Source organism: Haliotis asinina, chromosome 7 (genome assembly GCF_037392515.1).
Source record: "Haliotis asinina isolate JCU_RB_2024 chromosome 7, JCU_Hal_asi_v2, whole genome shotgun sequence".
NCBI lineage: Eukaryota > Metazoa > Mollusca > Gastropoda > Lepetellida > Haliotidae > Haliotis > Haliotis asinina.
Window position 1 is genome coordinate 36,349,059 of NC_090286.1, and position 24,323 is coordinate 36,373,381.

The 24,323-nt window shown below is 39.0% G+C and overlaps 1 protein-coding gene across 1 annotated transcript; it reads left to right on the plus strand.

Moving 5' to 3' along the window:
* Positions 1–2,409: 2,409 nt before the first annotated feature.
* Positions 2,410–22,891, plus strand: LOC137291779 (beta,beta-carotene 15,15'-dioxygenase-like). The gene is made up of 11 exons (XM_067823301.1): positions 2,410–2,471; positions 4,099–4,208; positions 6,178–6,436; positions 7,397–7,535; positions 8,847–8,988; positions 13,036–13,247; positions 13,910–14,155; positions 14,922–15,024; positions 17,114–17,220; positions 18,740–18,854; positions 20,491–22,891. The coding sequence occupies exons 2-11, from the start codon at positions 4,118–4,120 to the stop codon at positions 20,643–20,645; spliced, it is 1,569 nt and encodes a 522-aa protein (XP_067679402.1). The 5' UTR covers positions 2,410–2,471; positions 4,099–4,117; the 3' UTR covers positions 20,646–22,891.
* Positions 22,892–24,323: the final 1,432 nt, after the last annotated feature.

The window sequence follows — 24,323 nt, forward strand, 5'->3', positions numbered from 1 at the left end:
AATATTACTGAAAGCGGTGTAAAACTAAACGCACTTACTCTCTCACACGTAACGCGTTTCTCATTTTGATAACTACAATAAATTAAATCAAAGTTTGATCATTAGATATAGACGGACATCGTAACGTGTACTGCCAGCTATGGTTACAACGAACTGACGTATATATCGAACACTGTGGATGCCGAACACTTGCTGTGAATTTTGGTCGTATTTTTATCTTCATTCGAAAAGAGTACAAGTAACTGTGGTATTAACTAGCGAAAATATAGAGTCTTTTTGAGTTCGTGATAATTTAGTTCACTGTATTATAGTTAATGTGCATGGGTACGTACCTTGTACGATTGACAAGAGTGATCGTATTACCAATACTCTTTTCGCTTTTAATGGGAAATATTAAATATGAATGTATAGACGGAGCAACGGTTGTGTGATAAATCTACAAACGAGCCTAACCATAAAGACACATAGCCGGTTGTGGGTAACTGCTTCGCAGTTTAAAAATACACAGATCTGTACTAATAACGGAACATTGAAACAAAAGCCCGATATAGTGGTTTGAGGCAAATTATGCAACAACTGGCAATTAACAAGCTAATCTGGGCATGTTTCACAATTCTGAATCATAAAACTGAACGTATACAATTAATCATCAAATAAGGACGTTCATGTCACCGGTCCCTTAAACGCTCTAGAGAGCCTTCCTTATCTTGGGAAGATCTACACGCTTACGTGTCAGAATTAACAGTGCAAAATATCTTGCTTGGCGTTAGCAAACCAGCTATTGTTCCACCGGTCTACCAAGCAACTCTCGTAACTTTCCTTACGAAGATTGTAAGTATGTATAGAATAAACCGTAGGAAAGTTTCAATAATTTGGCTGTGCTGCCACTGAGGCCACAAGCCAGGTTATTTCTATATATTTTATGAACGCTTCAATACAGTTACGTTACATTGTATGCTTTGCATATATATCCTTTGTCTGTTTATCGTTCCACTCTGCCAGTCCAACTATAGGGCGGTGGTATGTAAGATAAGATAAGGTAAGATAAGATAAGATATTGCATAATATTTCCACTAAGGAACAGTGGTATTATTCTATGAACTACAAGTATAAACATAAAAGGTACAAATATATAGACATGCACATAGATGCTCTTTATCATAATAATTATACGCTATATGCTACATAAGCACGGTATATAATGAATCACAGTCACAAGACATCCGATGTAATCTGTGTGATAATGGCCTAGGACAATAAAAAATCTTCTATGTTTGTTTGAAGTTATACATATGGTAACAAATTATTTCTATACCATTTGGTTGATTATTTCTAAACATGATCATGAGGTTATTTTTTCTGTTGTAGTAAGAGTTTGAAATTTACTATTTTGAGATGAAAGGGGGTGAAATAAGTAGTACCTTACTTCTGAACATTTAGCACAATGCATGAAATAGTGCTCTTCATCCTCAAGGACTGAGCATTGACTATAGAGACGGTCTTCCAAACGGGTTGGTGGTCTTGTAAAATATGTCTGTAGAACTGAACAACGGATTTAGTTACTCTGAATAGTAGAGGGTACAAAGCATGCTCTGCTTTGCATGCCCAGATGTGCGTTTGCAGAATTTTGTTAGTAATTTTTCAGGAGAGAAGTATCTACATGTCTCAGTTGAGCAGAGTCAATTACTCAGACTTCACTTTTATACAGAATAACAGGTTCAACAATTGCCTTGGCGATTTTGCAGCATACTGATGGACTTAAACTGTCTCCAAACAAATTAAAAGAGAGAACATAGTATGCTCTTTGATCATTTTTACAAATGATTCCACACAATGTTTAAATTTAGGATTTTGATGAAACTTAGCAAACTATCTGATCCCATTAATCGCTTCTTACGACAAGAGTGGGATGTTGAGGACCAATTCTAATCACACACGTTCGCTTTGATATATCATCCCTCGGCGTTCAGCCAAACGTGAACTTTCCGGTGAAAATCGAAATTTCTATATACCTCACCCATATCCTGGTTCCCGGGCCAGAATGAGAACAGCGCAAATGCTCTGGGCCGAGATTTTCGAAGTTCGGAAAGAGTTCCGCCAATACCCCTCTCTTTATACACAGTAAATTTGCCCCTTCCTCCTGTAATATTCCTACACTGAAATAAGTGCATTAATTGTTCTTAGAGTGAAGACAGTTCAGTGAAGTATGGATGCCAGTTTGTAATTTTGATTTTTGATGGGTTTGGGGGGTACGGGTGGAACTCTTACCCGAAGCTCATATAGCGTTAAGATAGTCGTAAGTGACATATATTAATCGTACGATTATCTTCGAGCTAATAGAGCTTCGAAAATCTATGCCCAGATGCCTACGAAACACTGCTACGTTGTGATATGAGAGTTAGCTCCCTTGAATAAAATCTACTTCCGGAAAACAGTTGACCCATTCGTCACCATTTGGCACATGATTTATGGTGTGTAAAATGTTTAATCAGATGCCAAATTTACAAGGACTGTTGGAGATAATGCATGATATTGGTGCAATATTATGAGAAATGTGTGATATTGTGGTTGTCGCGCTCTAAAATGTCTCACTTTGGATTGAACAAGGGAGAAACATTCTTTCAATTGATGTTATGTATGATTGATCATACTGTAAACTAGTTTAGCCATTTAAACGTCGTGTGCCTTGGCCTTGATTAGCCGGCTGACCAAGCAGTGAACATTTTGAACTGTGAGTGCTGCCACAGCCAGTGACGAGAATTTGGCGTTCAAGAAACACTAACAATTCAAACAATCGGGGGCCCTTTTCTAATGTAGTGTTGACACAAGGGGAATGACCTTCTCAAGTCTCAAATTCTACACTACAGCCATACAAAGGGCACAGTCGCACAGAACAGTCAGTAATGACCAACATTACGGGTAGTTACAATAAAAACTCAAACTTTACTCAAATGAGTGAACATATTTAACTGTAGATCATGGATATTATTGCTACTGTTAATTTCAGTGAACTTAGTGAAGTCAGTGTCCAAAGTAGATGTCCATCCAAATGCCTGAGATGGATTAACTCAGAGCCAGGCATGAAAAAAATGAAAAGTTACCTAACCAATGCACAGGTTATACTGGCTTTCCCTATTCTCATGAATATCGGCTGACAAAATAATGCAAACAGTTCTTATCGTATAAATGCTTGTTGTTTTTAAATGAAGAGACTCCTCCTCTAACATTTGCATCAATCAACCGCTTGATCCATCAGGTGTGTTACCACTCTTGAACTCGGTGAAAAAACAAAGTCATCCACCAATGATTTAATGATGCATCTCCCATACTCGCGGCATAACGAGGAAGCAACATTATGAAGTGTAAGGAAGAGAAATCCTGTCGGAAAGGGCAGGAAAAAGTTATTATTTGTCCTAGTTGGTAAAAACTAACCTATATTTGTTGCATTGCAAAATTTTGATCATTGACAGACTTGGGCGACTTCTTGGCTAAGGATCAGTGATGTAAACAACCGCTAATTAAGTACAGGTATTGTGCATCGGCAACCTCGGCAGAAAACATGTTTTCCGCGAGAATAAGAAACCCACGAGAATAGGAGAGAGACCTATAGTATTTGGACAACATTTATTTATATTTTTTCTTTCACACATTAAAATCAATTTTCCTGTAACACATGATAATTAGTTTTCCATGTTGTCCACAATTCTCTGGTGTAACTTTTAACAATTTAAACTGAACAAATTTACTAAAGCTCATCACACATACCTGTTATTTTGTCGTATTTTATCAAAGAAAAACATTTAGACGATGTTGATAGGTCTGGTATGTTTTCAGTAGGACTGGTACTGGCAGGACATTTTGAATATCAGTCATTTGGGCTGGTGTTTATATTGGGGGAGTTTCATAAACTTGTGAAGTGTAACAAAGTCTAGGGCTCTTAAGTAAGTAGCACTATCTCTGAAGTCTTTAAGCAGGATGATAGCATCTTTGCCTGATATTTAGAACCCACTTTCATTTTCTGTGTGGAATCAAGTTACAAATAAACTATCTACCAGTTGTTTTGCTAGTTAACATGAAAACATTGCACTCCATTTTCAGCTGAGACCAACTTGCAATAATGTCGGTCAATGATAATGATGAGCTCCCAGGATGGATGAACTACTCAACAGAGGATCAGCTTGAGCAGCCTGTGGATACTAATATCACAGGTAGGGATATATCATAAGTTGTTCACTGGTCATGAGTGGGGCATGGGTTAATGTATCCTCGATGTGGGGTCAGCCTGTGGATACTAATAGGAATATATTATACATTGTTCACTGGTCATGAGAGGGGAATGTGTTGATATATCCTTGATGTGGGATCTAGTCAAAAGGGCCAAAGGACAAAAGAGCTTAGAAGTGCCAAGTCAAAAGGGCTGATGGAAAAAGTTAAAGAGGCTTAGATGAAAGTCAAAAGGGCCGAACAGAAAAGATACCGTGAATTTCTACAAATGTGGAGAGAATGTAAATCACAATCATCGAAAGGCCTATATTACAATATGTCTGAGGAAAATCTTTATATTAAAACTTTTTTGTTGCAACTTGTTGTAGATTTATGTGTTTATGCAACAAAACTTAGAACCTGTAACCATAGACTTCCTATCAAAACTGGTAGATAGCATTAAATTGATAAAAAATAGATTGTGTACATCATGTAAGAGTAAAATTGGGGATGAATTTCACTGTATATTAGAATGCAAGGTCTTAGATGAATTAGGAAATGAATATCTCCCTGCATATTATTAACATCCCACTGTTGACAAATATGTTATGTTCTTATGTTTAACAAATACCAAACTAATGCTAGTAAAACTAAATGAACAGAGTCTAATTAAGCCTCATTTCACAAAAAGAGCAAGTATAATACTCCCAAGAATAAACTTTGACTTGATTTGTGGGTCTGGGTCAACTCATTATTTAAATAGGGGTGGACAGCATGGCTCAGCTGATTATTATACTCACTGAGTCTGTCTTATGGGAGGTCTGTCTTTTGGGAATTCTGTCTTTTGGGAGTGAACCTAGTGGCCCATCCAGTCACTCTATATATTCACAGAGATCGACGGATTAGTCATGACACTGAGTCAAGACACTTCACAATGAAAGCATTTGAGTCCCACCCATGTTCTAATTCCATTTAAAATAACAACAACAACAAACTTAACAAACGTACACTATTTTACTATGTAATTTATTCATTTTTATCCCCCAGGCATTACATACCAGGGGATATAGTCGACGCCTCATCTGTCCGTCCGTAATCATTTTGTTTCCGGGGCATAACTCAAAAAACATTCAATATTTTTAGACCAAAATTGATAGATATGATAATCTGAACCTATGGTTGTGCCTTTTGCTATTTACAGAGTTTGGCATTTTTATCTTTTTTTTGTTTTTCCATGAAACGTTTTGGTCATGTAATGGTGGGGTGGGCTTCGTTTCCAGAGCATAACGAAAAAAAAAGTTCAATATTTTTCGTCAAAACTTGTTAGTTATATCAGTCAGAACCTATAGTGGTGTCTTTTGCTATTTTCTCGGTTTCCATGGACGATTCTGACTTAGTCTCAAAATGGAGGAATGGGTTTCCAGAGCATAACTCAAAAAACATTCATTATTTTTCTGCAGTCCTTGGTAGATATACCAGTCAGAACCTAAAGTGGTGCCTTTTGCTATTTACAGGTTTTTGTGATTTATTTTTTTCTCAGTTTCCGTTGAAACCTTTTGGACTTTGTCTCAAACCTGAGAGATGTGTTTCATTTCTGAAGCACAACTCATATATATTTTTCATGATTTCCATGGAAATGATTCAAACTTAGTCTAAAGAAACATCAAGTAACTGTCAGATGATTTGTCCTTTCAAATATGTGGGAGCCTGGGGGATATATCTTCTGATGACTCTTGTTTTATATATATACGGATTGTTATATATTCGATAGTTGATGTGTCAAAACTAAAACATCAAATTAGTCACATCCATAGTTAACTTTATGAAATAAATGTAGAAAGGTTATTACTTTGACAAAACTTACCAACATTACTTTTGTTCTATGACATTTGTTGATTTGATAGTGAAAATAATCAAGGTATAAGAAGTGAAATAGCCATCAATACCATCACAATTTCTATTTTCATTGTCTAGGGACCATCCCCACATGGGTGACAGGGACCCTGTACAGGAATGGATCGGGGATGTTCAAGGTAGGGGAGACAACTGTGAAGCACCTGTTTGATGGCATGGCGGTCATCCATAAGTTCATCATCAAAGACGGAAAGGTTCAGTATCAGAACAAACTCTTGGACTCAGACACCCTCACAAGATGTCTGAAGGCAAACAGACTGGTCGTTGGTCAGTTTGCTACAGCTGCCTTCCCAGATCCATGCAAGAGCATCTTTGCAAGGTACGTTGATGAGGAAGTAAAATGGTATCGTGAGCTAGGGTCTAGGATAACTGCAGGTTAACCTGTTCTCAGGGTCGAAGCCCTAAGAATTGTGGATCCAATCTGGCTTTGGAAAACGTTTGTAGTGTGAGTTTTATCTTGAACGATATTTTTCATTTGATTTCAAACACTCATGTATCATTTGAATGTTGATGTTCATATAAAGTTAGGAAAAGTAAAACCTGGGAAGTGGTCTTACTAACGAAAAGTAAAACCTGGGAAGAGGTCTTATAAGCAAAAAGTAAAACCTGTCCCTCCAAAACAAAGACCTCAAATGCAGTTATTCTGGGAAAACAAGAGATGACCTAATACATAGTGAGAAGCACACTTTAGGTTTATATGTTCAGTTTAGGTTGCCTCAGCCTTGACCTCGCATTTGGGCTACCCCAGATCCCACTCTGTGCCAGAGCTACAGATAACTTTTTGGGTCCACTGGTTAGTTACCATTTTTCGTTATTTTCGAAACTATAATGAATATATGTTTATATAAGTGTTTGTTGTTTATATTTGATCTGTAATATGAGAAACTATAAGGAAGACTGTAAGTTGCCAGGGTCTTCTTAATATACCCCAGTTATTTTATCTATCCACTGGTTCGAAAACAACATGCATGTAAACAAATCACATGATGTGTAGATTATCAGTAGTGGATGAAGCAAGACTGAGGTGTCAGGTGGTCTCAGAGCATAAAAAAATTATTATTACTATTCGTCCTTGTCTGGTCTCCCAAAGACCCTAAGAGGACAGCACTAATAGCGAGCAGGAGCTGACAGAAGATGTGCCAGAGGTACAGAAAAGCTTCGTATCTGCATAAATTATGCACACATATATGTGAAAACTCATTTCCTTTTAAAACTACCGTGGACAGGTACGCTTGAATGTTTGTAAATACTAAATAAATTTCATCTTACCTACCTTCAGGTTTTTCTCCTATTTTCGTCCGGAAATGACCGACAACACTGCAGTGAACATCGTCCCCCACGGCGACACGCTTCTGGCAATGACAGAAACACCAGGCATCAATATTGTTGATCCCGAGACACTCACAAAGAAGGGATCGGTATGTGTATGTTCATGATTTGACTTGTAATGTTGGCTGCCAGTCTAAAAGCAGTAATTGTTCATTTTTTTATGCCGGAGCCAGACAAGGAAAAATTCCACAGCATGTCCAGCAAACACTACTTTCATGAGAAATTATTAATTTAACTAAAATCAATCCCAGATTACCCCAGTTATTTTTTGTCTGCTTTTTTTTTGCCTTCGTTTTATGCATGTAATATGCAGGGATATAGTCGATGCCTTGTTTGTCTGTCCATCTGTCTGTAATCATTTTGTTTCTGGAGCAAAACACAAAAAATAGCTTTCAACAAAACTTGACAGATATTTTTATTTTTATCAGTTTCCATGGAAAAAGGAAGGGGTTGGATTTTATTTCCAGATCACAGCTCAAAAAACATTTACAGTAAAATACTTTAATAACGAACTACAAGGAACCACGGAAATTAGTTTGTTATATCTGTAGTTCGCTATTCATGAAAATCCATTGAAAGAACAATAAAACATACTATAAAGTACAATACATACGTACTTAGTTTATTTATGCATTCATTCATTCATATTACGTTCTTTTCACTACAAGGTCAGTAATCTTACTCTGTGCACACTTGGCCAACTGCATACGTCCCATATCAGAAATGGCCTTTACAATGTCGTCATCAGAGGGGAATTCAGTAATGACAATATCATTGTCAGCTGTGATAAAGTCACTGGTTGTGTTTGCTCAATTGACTGTTCACACCATTAATAAGTGTTAACTGGGACTGTCGAGGATTTCAGAGTGAGCATCGCTAACTGGCAGTGACACTGACTGAGTTCGCTCAGTTCGTTTTTCACATCGTTAATTAGTGTTTCCTCGGACTCGCGGTTATTGCAGATCAGTTCGCTATGGCCATTAAGTAAGTTATAGAGAATTCGTTATTCATGACTTTTTTATATGAACAGAAGTTAATTTGGGACTTTTAAGACAGTTCGCTATAGCCGTCATTTTGTTATATCCGTGTTTGTTATAAGTATTCTACTGTAATATCTTTCTTCAAGACTTTACAGATATATCAAACAAATTTTGAAGTAGTACCTTTTGCTATTTGCAGATTTTTGGCTTTTATATTTTTCGTGATATCCATGGAAACACTTTGCACTAACAAAAAAATCAGGTTAGTCAAAAAAAGTCAAGCTGGACTTGCAGTAACTGTCTGATGATTTGTTCTTTCAAACATTGTGTGGGCAAGGGTTATTTGTCATCTTCTAGTGACTTTTGTTTTCTTGTGATGTATTGTGTAAGAATGTTCACAAGTGGATTTCTCTTTTATAGATTCAACTAGACAAACTGGTTGCAGTTCACATGGCAACGGCTCACCCTCACACTGATCCTGATGGCACCATGTACAATTTAGGCACTTCATTTAACCACAAACAAGCTTACAACATCATCAAAATACCACCACAAGAAAAAGGTAGAGAGCCTAAATTATCCACGATTCTCTGGTGATGTTAAGTTACCGGTTTGTTGTAGGAGTCTAGTTATCAGTTGGACCAGGTTCACTTTCACAAAGTAATTACCGTGGCCATCATAATTTATATGCTTTAACAGTGAATGATTTCCTTTTGCTTACCGTAAGTATAAAATATCAATTTTATCATAAAAATTGCATATTTTTCCTTATCCTGACTCATGCTTTATTGCTTACCAAATCCGACGGAAAAGGTGGTGGCCACCCACCTCCAGGATACCCTGTTAAACTGTACACAAATCCATGTTCGCTTTCATACACCCCCTGGGAATTCTTCACACGGCTGCACACTGGATTTCTGCCCGGATTTGACTAGATCTTCAAAGCTCGTCTTGTGTGTCATTTGGACCCAGGACATTCAATAGAGCCGGAACATAAAATTGACGATCTGGTTGTCCCGGCAGTTGATTCTTCGCAATGAAGTCCCACCTAAGTCCTAGGCGGACAGCAGCATGCATGGTTGCCAGCTTCAAATCTTGTATGGACGAAATCTAAGGCATGGGTTTCAGACATTCTGGCTGCAGTTGCTAAGGCAAGCATAAATATCGTTTTCTGAGTGAGCAACTCAAAAGATGTCTGCATCAGAGGCTCATAGTCTTCACTTATGAGGTGCTGCAATACTACATTAAGATCCCATGCAGGTGCATGGAACTTCTACTGCTGTTCCTCTATCTTAAATTGTCTCAATAAAGCAACTAATTCTGGAACCTTCGTCAGCTTCACTCATGTCTTGATAGTGATGACTCAGCTGATTGTTGCTAAATAATTTGACAGTGTGGATCCTTTCAAGCATCTGGTAGACTTTAAATGACATATAGTCTGCTACTTGCGGGCGAGTCGCTTTTCTTAACCCTCTTACAAGTAGCGTATTGGTAAAAACTTCTCCACTTGTCATACAGGTTACATGTAAAGCCAGTGTTACAGCTTTTGCTGCCCTGGTAGAGTACCTTCTTCTCTGTAAACAAGACATAATATGTTCCATACATGTTAGCAGAACACTTCTGGATTCCCATGCTTTTGCATGATGTGAGGATGGACGAGGAGGTTCAGCCAGTCTTGGAGGTGCAACATCGGTTCACCGTGCTACTTTATGAGGTCTGGAAACCTGGATCTTGCCGGCTAGTAAGGCACGACCAAAATCAGTAGCAGGATCTTCGTTTGTTTGCGTAGTACTGGTAACAGGATTGGCATAAGAGTTACTTCTGGTTACTTCTGGTAACAGGCTACGAAATAACTGCTCAGACCCTTCCAAGATATGGCTAGGGCATCGACAACCCATGATGGGATCGACCTGATTGTGGAATCAGGTTGCAAACAGATCAACAAGATGAAAGCCAACTGTTTCTGTTAACAACTGGAAGGCTTCTAACATGAAGCATCCACTCTGTGGGTGACGGACGGATCAGTTAGGATAAAGCATCAGCTGGGATGTTCTTTGCCCCTGGTATGTTGCAAACCCTGACCTTCAAGTCAATATCTTCCATGATGTTGAATAATGGATCAATTATTGCAGAAGGAGCGCTGATCTGGTGGACCCTTGCAGGCTGTTCGGTTGTCTGTATGTTCTATCAGAGCTTGATTGTTTAGTTGAACACTATTACTGCTTTCAGTTCTATTTGGTTGATGTCGAGGCTCCTCTCTTTTGTCAACCATTAAGCACCCTGGATCTCATTAAGCCGAAGAACACCCTCCAGGTTGTTGTATCAAGCTGGGCTAGCCTCTTATCTCCAACTTGGTAGCTATCTTATTTTACTTCAGAGACCAGGTAGAAATCTTCATTTACTACCTTCATAAATGTTCCATGTTGTGATGTCTGAAACTTCTTGTGCTAAACGCAGGAGTATGTTGACCCTGAGTCTTCAAAGCTTTTCCAAAAGCTGCTTTCAAATTATCAGCAACATCAGAGATAGACTTCATCAGCAGGATGGTGACAGACTCAAAGTTGTCACCCTTCATGCAGTATGTCTCAGCTGGGTTTCATGTCTTCATAGGGGATGAATTTGGGAGGCCTTCATCCACCCAAGATAAGACTTTATCATCTGGGTAGATATATGCTTCATCTTCAACGTCTTGGTCTTCTACAAACACCGACCCCCAGATGCATAACTTCAACATTGGTTGCTGATAAGGTAGTACCAGACTCCACATCAATATCCTACTGACAACAGTTAAAAAACTCACTATCTTCATCGTTGCCCCATTGATCACATCTACAAAGTCTTCAGTGTAGTAATCTTCAAAGTTGTTAATAGACCTCTTCTGCATGACAACTGTCACAGTCTCTGTGGCATTTTGTGTTCAAATGCTATTGGGTTCTCTGCAGACATCTACTTCTGTACCCGTGAAGGTCCCGGGGTAGAAAAGGCTTTCAACAACCCATGCTTGCCATAAGAGGGGACTATGCTTGTCGTAAGAGGCAACCAACAGGATCGGGTGGTCAGACTCGCTGACTTGGTTGACATCTGTCATCAGTTCCCAATTCGATCGCAGACATAAGAGGCAACCAACAGGATCGGGTGGTCATCTCTGACTTGGTTGACATCTGTCATCAGTTCCCAATTGGATCGATGCTCATGTTGTTGGTCACTGGATTGTCTGATCCAGACTTGATTATTTACAGACTGCCACCATATAGCTGGAATATTGCTGAGTGCGGTGTGAAACTAAACTCACTCACTCACTCACTCTACTTCTGCTGGATCAATGAAACCCCTGGTATACTGTACCACAACTGGAGCTGTGATCCCGATGAAGACCAATGCAGTAAATCAGCGATGATAGATCTCTCAACTGTATTGCCTTTGGAGCAGTATCAGACATCTCTCTGAAGTTCTGCAGTTCCAGTACTGGAGGATCATCATAGCTGGTGGCATAGACTTCACCGACTGCGATGTTCTAGATGAATATCTAGAAGACGAGGACATTTTGGAGGATGAAGTCGACCTTGTCTTCGAATATTTTGCTGGTGTCTTGACTGGAGAGGATTTCCTCTTTCCTGAGGCTTTGACTGTTATCTCTGCCACCACTTGAGATGGCACTATCTTCTATTGAGATGACATCAGAACCCAACTTACGATGATCACAATGGAACTGCAACAACTCACAAGGCTGGCAATTGTCTAACCATGACACCCAGACTCACTGAATCTGACAACAGGTTGTGTAAATCTAGTTTCAAATTTTTAAATCACATGTGAAAATTTTTTACAAGTCACATGTTATGAATAAATAACACAGGTGAACACCACGTCAGAGTACAAATATATGCTTATAAAATGATAGTAGTATAAATGCAACAACATGAGTGCATAATCAAATGAAAATACAGCAACAGAAGAATCCCAGGGTGTGAGTCAAGAGCTGTACCTATTGTCAGCACTGTTTAAAATACACAAACCTGAAACAAGGTGAAAAATTGTAGATTTATTGACAAAATTTGGATAATGTTTGTTCCATTTATAATGAATAATACATTAATACAGGCATTCACAGAATTTGAGCTAAGTATCCAAAAATAAACTGAAGATAAGCCACAACTGGAGCCATGAAACACCACCCAACCGTCCGGAGACTGAGGTTTGACATGTGCAGTCACATAGGACAAAGGAGGTGGCGCAAGGTAAGTGATTGTATGTTCTCTTCTTGGAAATTTGAAGGGATTCAAGTTTCCACTAACTGTTCGGAGGGAAGGGGAGATAAGCAATAAAACGTGAGTCAGGATAAGGAAAAATACAAAGTTTAGTTTGTTTTTACTATAGTTTGTTTTAACCATATTTCTATTAGAGGAGGGTGATAGTTACCTCTTCTCTCATTATAGCGTTGATAGCCTTGTGTCTAAAATGTTCGCTCATCATGCTGAAAACCCAGATTTGATTCCCAACATGTGTACAATGTATGAAGCCCATTACTTGTGTCCACTGTCATGATATTGCTAGAATATTGCTAAAAGCAGCGGACAACAAAATTCACTCACTCTTCTCTCATTTCCAGGGGAAGACAACTCCTTCAGCCGGGCATCTCTGGTGTCAACCTTTCCGTCTCGCTGGAAGGCCAACATTGCATACAACCACAGCTTTGGAATGTCTGAGAACTACTTTGTAGTTTTGGAACAAACTCTGGTTACTAACATCCTAAAACTTCCACTCATGAAGTTTACCGGAACTGGATTTGAGAGTTGTTTGTACAACTACCCTACTGAACAGGTTAGACGGCCACCTCCTGAATCATTGCACATACTGTAAGCGTAGGGTTTGTGTGTTTTCCTTGTAGAAAGGTCCCTCATCTGTGGGATTATTAGAAATTTTCTGTCTCTAAATGGAAACCATCATTTAATGTTTGGTTCTTAGTTTATGTTTTATATAAAGTATTCACTCAACCCGTGAAGGCCCGGGGTAGAATAGGTCTTCAGCAAACCCTGCTTGCCATAAAAAGCTTACTTGTCATAAGAGGTGACTATCCGGATCAGGTGGTCAGGCTCACTGCTTTGGTTGACTCATGGCATCATTTTCCAGCTGCTGAGATCGATGCTTATGCTGTTGATCACTGTATTGTCAGATCCAGACTCAATTATCATAGATAATAGATTATATAGATATAGTATTAGGCTCCGCACATACGTCCATAGTTCCACACGTATGTACAAATTGGAATATCTTAAGAACCATTGACTACATTCTTTTCATATTTGGTACCTAGGTTCAATAACTGTTTCTTTGATGGTCAACTTTTCATAACTCTATGGCCTCTGTGTTTTCAAATTGACTCACTCACTGGAGTCTCATTTGACTGATATGGTTTCTTGAATTGGCATTAAATAAGAGTTTGTACTAGGTTCTTAAATTTATGCATCCATTTTTCACCACAGGTTCTTATCCATCTTGCTCGGCGCTCAGACGGAAAGACAGTAACAACTCGCTACACGACCGACGCCCTCTTCTGTTTCCACTTCATCAACTGCTACGAGAATGATGGTCACATCGTTATTGACTTATGTGCTTTTGACGATGGGGGTATTGTACATGACGTTTACATTAAGAAGATCAAGGATGGGATCTTCTCAAATAATTATGCCAAAGTGAGACGCTATGTGCTTCCTCTTGATGTCGAGAAGGTAATTCAGCTTGTTTTGCCAACAAGTAGGTGGTTTATGTTTTACAAGTAAATTTGGAGATTATTGTGGAGATATCTTACTAACAAAATGATATGAAATTATTAATTTGTATGACTGTGTAAGACATGTATCCAGCATGTAAGCATCAAAACAGGATTCTATTTCTTAGTGAAAAGGTTTAAACATATTTATTTGTCCTTATCCTGAATCATGCTTATTATTCTTGTCTCCATGTGTGCGAATGATCATGGAACACTGGAATCCCTTGTAGTTCCCTATGAAGAGGATGTAAAAGTACATTCGCCCACAAGTTGCCTCCCTTGCATATTTTTCCACCATTAGTCAGTCACATGACCAACCATGGTTGTCACTGTCTCCATAATATGACACTTTGATCTGCTGGGAAATGCGAAGTGCCATCTTGTGGGGAGGTTGGGAGGGTTTGACATTTTATTCATGTGATCATGATGGGATTGGCTAACAGGCTTACATTTTTACAACAATGCCACTCCCTAACAGTAATACACTAGTATGAACTGAATAAACAAATGTGCATGCACTTAGGGCCATGTTGCAATAACACACAAGTGAGTCACATGACATTTACACACATTTCCAGAAAATTATTGCAAAGTTTGACATAAAATTATGAAAGACATAAAATATCCACTGTTTACCTCTCAGATAGTGTTTGGTGTGTATTATACAAAGATACAGCAATAAAGATTCTAATTGGGATTGAAGTTTGATATCTTTAACCACACAGGCAGAGGGTGGCAAGAACCTGGTGACTCTGGAAGACACATCAGCAACGGCAGTCAAACAGGCAGACGGCTCCATCTTCTGTACCCCTGACTACATCACAGGAGGTGAATTGTAAACTGGTTAGGTTTAGCTATTATTGGTTGTGGTACTTGGTGGATGTACAATTTTCTTGAAGTTTCCTGACTATAAAGTCTTGAGATTGGTTGTTAAAATTTGTACTCTGGTTGGGATTGTCTTGAATGTGGTCAAACAGGGCTGATTTAGATGTCAAGTTTTGATACTGAAGTTAGATGTTCTTTGATTCACACCTACATAAGTCTGTCCACAGTCACATTGGACATGGCACACTGTTGCCAGTAGTTGTTTTTTCTGGTTTGTAGGTGGTGTTCCAGTTCCTTTCCCCATGCTTGTACACTTATATATGTTTCACTATCCTCACGCTCTTCATCACTTACTTGATAATGGTGGTAGAACCTACACCAAAACTGTAATAAAACATTGTTCTTCAGTACGGTGTCATCCTTTCCTAGTGATCCTACAGAGATGCCAAAATCTATTCTCCGATTTGTCTGTAAAAAACTTTGATGTTTAGAAAATACAAATATGTTTATAAATTTAGAATGTTTTAATGAAATTTAGTTAATAGCCGTTTCAATATGTTCATTTGAGTTAAGTATTATCTGGTTAGGTATGCCTAAAAATTGTATATTTCCAGCAGACTAAATCTATTTTTGTAGGGGAGGTCCCCACCACTCGCCCATTTCTGATGTCCTCTGCCATGGTATTTCATGAATATTGCTAAAAACGGCCTAAAACTAAACTCACCCGCTCACTCTCTGTTATTAAGGCATCTTGGCTTTTTGTACCCCGATGCAGCACAGAACAGGGGACTATGTATTCAGCAGAGTCTGTACATATGTCTGTCCATCTGTCCGTCTGTCTGTCTCTCTGTCTGTCTGTACATCCCATATCTTGTTTATGCGATATCTCATGAACTGTTGTACCCAGTGTCTTCAAATTTTGTGGACCTGTGAAAGTCCCAGGGTAGAATAGGCCTTCAGCAACCCATACTTGCCATGAAAGGCGACTGTGCTTGTCATAAGTGGCAACTAACAGAATCACTGACTTGATTGACACCTGTCATCGGTTCCCAATTGCGCAGATCGATGCTCATGCTGTTGATCACCGGATTGTCTGGTCCAGACTCAATTATTTACAGACCGCTGCCATATAGCTGGAATATTGCAGAGTGCGGCGTAAAACTGAAGTCAGTCACTCTCTCACTCAAATTTCATGATCAACATTAGTTGATTACAGATTTTAGATCATTACGCAGACGCCAGTCGACTTTGCAGATCTTGACCTTTTTTCTCAAGGTCACCACAATTCTTTGATCACTCTTCAAACTCTTGTTAACACGCTATCTCATGAACTGTTATACCCAATGTCTTCAGGTATGATGACAGCCTACATTGGGGAAGTAGGCTACACTTTGATCCTATTTTCAATATGACCACACCCTTATCTAGACACCAGTCACGTTCTTGCATCTTGTGTGTGAGCAAAAATGAGAAGTAGTGAATATGTTTTGAATATTTCATTGTTCTTTAGCAGTGGCAGACATGGCCATGTGAGTGAGTGAGTTTAGTTAGTGTAGTTTTACACTGCACAGCAATATTCTAGCTATATGGCAGTGGTCTGTAAATAATCAAGTCTGGACCAAACAATCTAGTGATCAAAAACATGATCTGCACAACTGGAAACCAATGACATGTGTCAAACAAGTCAGCGAGTCTGACCACCCGATCCCATTAGTCGCCTTGTACGACAAGCATAGCCGTCTTTTATGGCAAGCATGGGTTGCTGAAGGCCTATTCTACCCCGCGTCCTTTACAGTTCATCATGTTAGTGGCAAACACTTGTTGTATTTGAAAGATTCCTGACATGGGATCAGTGTGTGAAGCTCATTTCTGGTGTTCTTCACTGTGACATTGCCAGAATATTGCTAGGACTGGCATAAAACTAAACCCACGTTTACGTCACTTGTGTGTGGATCTAACCCATGACTGATGGATATGCATACATTTATCCTCTTCCTGAAGGTTGAATGATTTAGAAGTCCGCCACAACATCATGCTTTGCTGTGCAACACACACTATCTTTCATCATACTTTTCCTTGTGATGTTTTCCAGATGCGTCCAATGGCGTAAGAATGGATCTACCCAGAATCAACTACTCCTACAATGCAAAGAAGTACAGATATGCCTATGGATCAGAACTTTTGACAGACACACCAAGGGTGACACATTTTGAACTGAACATCAAAGAATAATGTAGAACAGTCTTAGAAATGTAACATTGACACATAGTTCTGCATTAATTCTAGGCCTGTAAAGATGCATTGAACTATCAATGGATTTCAGTTGTTGAGTCTCATGTAGCAATTAATTGATAGTAGAAACAAGAAACATCAGTAGTATGTGTGACTATCAATAGTTTAGTAATTGACTTCTGTTTATAATGTGAGGCGCAAAATACAGGAAGTGCCACATTTATCACATTGATTGATTTGGAGTTATCTGACCCTGTTACCTCTTCACAAACTTTACTGTTTACTTGATCTGGCTTTCAAGTTTGTCACTGACTAAAAGAGACTGAAGTTCAACTTGTTTTTGTTTCATATTTACTATACATTCATTGGGGAAATGGCCTGAAATGAGACAATTCAAGGAGAATGAAACAAATTGCAACGGTCTTGCTGTAGTTAGCTGCATACACTATCGCTGTCAGTATCTGATAGTATCTTGTAGTAGACTATCACTATGGCAGTTGTTGTTTCTGACTCAGTTGTCACCCCTCATTATAGCCCACAGATAATACTTATCACCAAGGACTGAACTTTGAAGGATATTTATATGTGGAATACATAAGAAAAGCTAGATTTGTGAACGCCAACTTCTTTAGTGTGAATAACATGACGTTTGAGAATGTGTGCTTGCTCCGGATGAAGGAGCAAGCATACACTTCTAAATGTTGTATTGTTGACTATAAAAGAAGTTGACATCCATAAATCTTGCTTTCTGAACAAATGCCGCTGTTTGTTTTACCTGTGGACACTTATTTAAAGTCTCAGTCCAGTGGACCCAAGGAAATTTCAAACGCTGTTAGAATGGTAGTAAAATCAATTAAAAGGAAGTCCAGTGCTGAGTTTGGGAATTTGGATCAACCTTGATTGTGTCTTGATATTTCAGAATTACCCAGTCATATGTTTAACACTGTTGTGAAATTGAGGCTTAGATTAAGTTAATGTTTCTCAATCCTCACTCTACTGAACAGTTGTGTGACAGGAGTCTTAGAACCTACACTGAAATGTCGCTCTCACTGCGATAAAGAAGTCATGCATCTGTGTATTGTTATCCTTCCCTACTGTTCCTACATCTTAATGCCTCTTGAAGAAGTTTGATTAAGTAGTGCATTCACAATATTCCTACTTGTCTACTGTTTCAGAAACTGCCAAATATACATAATGCAAGAGAGGATTTATTTTCTCACTGTGATACAGTTAACAGCACATGTAGAAATGTTGGTTTAATTTTCGTTCAATATATTTCATATCATACTTGTCCATGTGTCAGTTTCCTAACCAAAGGTGGCTCATCCCTCAGAAGGCCCAGGTTCAATTCCCTACATGGACTAATGTGTGAAGCCTATTTCTGGTATCTCCCTCTGTGATATTGCTGGAATATTGCCAAAAGTGTCGTAAAAAAACATACTATCTCACTCAGTCATGTGCATGATCAGTTCTGTTCTGGTTTCAGCTGACCAAGGTGGACTTGAAGACGAAGACTTGTGTCCACTGGATTGCAGATGAAGGGGACCAGCCTGGTGAACCTGTGTTCATAGAGAGGCCAGGGGCAACAGAGGAGGATGATGGTATGTGCATATCATGTCAAGTGGATGGCTTCCTGTTTGTCAGATGGAAACAATGGGATGGGGTTAGGGTTGTGATTCGTTTGTCACTGGTGGACCCAGTAGGGAGGGCTGAGGTTTGTGATTGGTCTGTCACTGGTAGAGCCAATGGGGAAGGGTGATGTTTGTGACTGGCTTGCAATTGGTGGACCTAATGGGGGCGGCTGAGGTTAGCGATGGGTCTGTCACTGATGTACCCAGTGGAGAGGTTTCTGATTTGTCTGTCACTGATGTACCCAATGGAGAGGCTTCTGATTGGTCAGTCACTGTGTACCCAATGGAGAGGTTTCTGATTGGTTTTTCACTGGTGTACCCAATGGAGAGGTTTCTGATTTGTCTGTCACTGGTGTCCCATATGAGGAGGGCTATGGTTAGTGATTGGTCTGTCACTGGTGTACCTAATGGAGAGGTTTGTGATTGGTCAGTCACTGGTGTTCCCAATGGGGAGATTTCTGATTGGTCAGTCACTGGTGTCCTATATGAGGAGGGCTAAGGTTAGGGATTGGTCTGTCACTGGTGTACCCAATGGGGAGGTTTCTGATTGGTCTGTCACTGGTGTACCCAATGGAGATGTTTCTGATTGGTCAGTCACTGGTGTCCCATATGAGGAGGGCTAAGGTTAGGGATTGGTCTGTCACTGGTGTACCCAATGGAGAGGTTTCTGATTGGTCTGTCACTGGTGTACCCAATGGGGAGATTTCTGATTTGTCTGTCGCTGATGTACCCAATTGGGAGGTTTCTGATTGGTCAGTCACTGGTGTCCCATATGAGGAGGGCTAAGGTTAGGGATTGGTCTGTCACTGGTGTACCCAATGGAGAGGTTTCTGATTGGTCTGTCACTGGTGTACCCAATGGGGAGATTTCTGATTTGTCTGTCGCTGATGTACCCAATTGGGAGGTTTCTGATTGGTCAGTCACTGGTGTCCTATATGAGGAGGGCTAAGGTTAGGGATTGGTCTGTCACTGGTGTACCCAATGGGGAGATTTCTGATTGGTCAGTCACTGGTGTACCCAATGGAGATGTTTCTGATTGGTCAGTCACTGGTGTCCTATATGAGGAGGGCTAAGGTTAGGGATTGGTCTGTCACTGGTGTACCCAATGGGGAGATTTCTGATTTGTCTGTCGCTGATGTACCCAATTGGGAGGTTTCTGATTGGTCAGTCACTGGTGTCCCATATAAGGAGGGCTAAGGTTAGTGATTGGTCTGTCACTGGTGTACCCAGTGGGGAGGTTTCTGATTGGTCAGTCGCTGGTGTACCTAATGGGGAGATTTCTGATTGGTCTTTCACTGGTGTACCCAATTGGGAGGATTCTGATTGGTCTTTCACTGGTGTACCCAATGGGGAGGTTTCTGATTGGTATGCCACGGGTGGACTGAGTGTGACTGAGATGGGGTTTTTTCTAATACATTACAACTGGCACCATATTCTTCAAGTTTGCCTTGTTGGTTTGGCAGCTTTAAATATTGTTTGCACTTTAAGAAGGCAATTAAAACAAAATTTACGAAAAGTTCATAATACATCTTTCAGATTTGATGTTTGACATTTATGATCACAATAAATAACTGGCATCCATAACCCAATAAATGCATTATTTCAGGTGTAATTCTTTCCCCTGTGTTCTCATTGTCGGAGACTGGACGCAATGCCTTTCTCCTGGTGCTTGATGCAAAGACATTCAAGGAACTGGCCAGAGCAGAGACACCACCAGGTGTCAAGATGCCCTTGACATTCCACGGGTCATTCATACCTTGAGGGGAACTGGAACCAAACATGCCACTATGGCATTGGCAACCACAGTTGGCACTGATTATAGCTTCTCGTCATTTTTGTCCTATTGAAAACAATTTTGAAAGCATTACTTTGTTGGTATTTCTTCATGTTACAACATGTATTTTGAGATCGTTATTTTTGCATTTTTGTTGCGTGCTCTCACCCTTTATCATATTTACTGAAGTCAGAAAATGTGATGTCATCTTGACACAGAATCTCAATATGCTCAAACACAGATCTTATTTATGCATTTATGTCCTCTTTGCTGCTATTGAACCACCGTCATATATCTCAAATGTTGCTGAGCAACAGGATTAATCAGGCAAAATGTGATGTAAAATGTGCTAGGGCTGCAAAATTTCATGTTTACCCTTAGGCCCCAAGTGCCTTAGTACTACTGTATGCAGTACAACCTGTCACTGTGTTTAAATATTGTAGTGGCAAGTATTGATGCACTCAGAATCCACTTGCATTTTACATATACTCATTCTTTATAAAACATTGTAATACTTTGACAATCCTTGTAACCATGTTGAAAAAAATGGACCTCTGATGTAAACTACAAACCACAAAGGTCATCAAGATCAGTTTGTTATGGCTCTTAAAGAGAGGTGTCATATTTGAGTATGATGTCTGATTTTAATGTGATTGCTAAGATAATCTTATATTTTTGTTTGAAATTTTAGTATATGACTTGTGAGAGTTTTACACCTTTTTTGCAGTGTTATGCAAATACCAATGTACTTGTATACTTACATATGTTTGAAACTCTATGAGATTCATATACCACGGATGAAGGAAAAGCATTATTAATTTGCAATATGTGTAATATTTCAGTGTTGGCAAGAAATGTTTGGGCCAGACCAATGATATTTTTTTGTTTCACAGATCCCCAATCTATTTTTTTCAAGAGAAAGAAAAGAAAAACAGTTGATTTTCCCCACAAAATATAATCCTAATGTTTTTATGGGCCAAAATGTAAACTTACAAGAAAATATTTCTGGGATTGTTTTTAGACCCATGTACGTTTTACAAATTGGCAACAATTGGAAGGTAATTTACTTTGACAGGTGATTATAAATGTTTTTCTCCTGCCGTTAGGGTTTCTGAGAACAATGAAAATCCGTAAAACAAGTAATAAATTGGTCTTTTTGTTTTGACATATTGTTTTGATATATATCATTTCCTAAATTGTTGAAAAAGTTCTTTGATCAGGAACGAGTGTTCCTAGTCTTTCTTTTATTGTGATAACCTTTACTTTACCATTTTTATTTTACATAATTTGATGTGTACAAACTTTATACCTTTTTGGCATTATAATCTCATTGCAATAAAAACTAGTGCAATTATTCTTGTTTTTCAAAACATTTTTGTCACAAGTATACTGAACCACTAAAGAAATGAAATGACCACAAATGAAATCTCATAAAGGTAAACGTTCAGTATACAGTGATATTTGGTATATATTATATATCTGACACTGAATCATCTCAGGGTATGTAAAACATTGTATCTGTTATCTACTACAAGAGGTTGAATATTTAACAAGGGCATGTTATTCTGGTACATTATCATGACCTACAGGATCAGTTTCCATGCAGCTATATACTGCCCATCAAACGTTTAGACTCACTGGAGTAAATGTAGCCACTTGCTTCATTCAACTGTTTTAAAATAGATTTAGCAAAATATTCCATTCTGTTTAAAGGTACTGTTTACACATTAATGGATGTATTGAAAATACATTCATTGAAAAGGTTATTCTTGTGAGTTCAATAGGTGATGAAACTCCATGAAAATTTGTGAATTCTTAAAAAAACATTCACACCAAAATACAACTGTTCACATGCACAATATTTGCATATGCTTTTCAGCAATTTGATCCATGATCTTCTTGCAGTTCATCTGCGTAAGGTTTGCAGTTGCTTCCCCCAAGTTAGTGGAGTAATTCATCCTCGATGTCACCACATGTATGTACATAACATATAGTGAACGCTTTGAGTGTGTTTAACTTTTGATGGGTAGTATATGTGGCTTTGGTCACCAGGGTCAAACCCACAAAACGTTTGTAACGTTACCACCTGTGGTAACTCTGTAGCTTATCTAAGGCTTACGAATGTAGTAGATCTAAGAACGTTTTATGGAAAGTATCAGCTCTTACTTGTTGAGTTTTAGGGTGTTTGTTGTTTAACATGTATTGTTTACAATTGTATAAAGAGAAGGCATGGTATTTTGTTGTTGTTGTTCTTGTTTTAGTATAACCTCCACCTGAGTAAACCTACCCCTAAAGATCCGGGTGAGAAATCATCTTCAGCTGTGAGTGAGTTTAGTTGTATGCTGTACTCGTCAATCTTCCAAGATTATGGTGGTGGTCTGTAAATTATCAAGTCTGATTATTGATGACGTGTAAACCATGTCTGCAAGCCTGACCACCCGCTTCTGTTAGTCACCTCTTAAGACCAGCAGGCCTAGGGTTGCTGAATTATTACTATTGTTATATGATATTTGCATAGCACTAATACCCAGCTCACCTGGCCAAAGGCATTTTCTTTTTCCCTAGGTATTTGAGGTGGTGTAGCCTAGTGGTTAAAGCATTGGCTTCTCAAGCTGAAGACTGGAATCCGATTCACGGTACAGTGTGGGAAGACCGTCTCTGGTGTACTCTGCCGTGATGTTGTGACAACATTGTGTCATGACCCTACCAATATGCATCCTTCCCACAATGCTGTGAAAACGTTGACAGCCCATAAAACTAATTAATGTACACACAGTGTGTTAACTGGGACGGTACATTAATTAGTCCACTGTTTGATCCGCGGCTGCAAAAAAGTCCGGATACGTTACATCTTGTTATTTTCTTGATTGTGGAACGATTAGTCATGGGTGACGGGTACCCTGTTCCCGTGAAATGGATCTGGGATGTTTAAGATAGGGGAGACAACTGTGAATGAACTGTTTGATGTCATGGCAGTCATCCATAAGCACAGGAGCGTGTATCGCTTAGAGAGACATATAAGTGTTTTGATTGTTCCCTGGTACCATATAAATGGAAACGGATTTAACGAAGAAACCACCCCTCCTCAATCATAGTTAGATGTCACCATGTAAAATAATTTTAAGGCCCCACCAAGGCCTACGGATCGAAACTAGCTTTCCCTACAAAATGAGCTATAAATGGGCACAATCGGGTTATTAGTAAACAAGCATTTTCTCCAAATTTTCTGTGATAAGGGGAGAAAGAGGTACCATGGCTGAAATACAGAAGGACAACACCATCACCATAACCAGGGAGCCTATATAAGGGGGAGAAGAAACTCCTCGAAAAGCCAATAAACGTATGTCTCGGGTCGTTAACGTAACCAGTGTAGCCAAAAGCGTAGTATTTAAGACTGAGCCCGGTTTATTTTCAACAGCTGATTAAGTTCGCTGAGTGTTAAAACAACTGAAATCCAACATGTAGAAGATAGGTTAACTATTTTGTCACTTCAGGTTAAGTAAAAAAATTGGTATTAGTGTCCGTATTAGGACAGTAGATTTGTAGTGAAATTTCAAGTCGGTAAGTTACAGCTCACTGGCTTCTATTTTTGATTCACCGCGAAGATAAAAGCTTCTTTCACACATTCTTTTAACTTTTAGAAGGAGAACATACCTTTAATTGAA

Coding starts and splice junctions, on each gene's coding strand:
- LOC137291779 (XM_067823301.1), top strand. CDS start 4,118: ATGTCGGTCAATGATAATGATGAGCTCCCAGGATGGATGAACTACTCA. Junction 4,209..6,177: donor TGTGGATACTAATATCACAG/GTAGGGATATAT, acceptor TTCATTGTCTAG/GGACCATCCCCACATGGGTG. Junction 8,989..13,035: donor AATACCACCACAAGAAAAAG/GTAGAGAGCCTA, acceptor TCTCATTTCCAG/GGGAAGACAACTCCTTCAGC.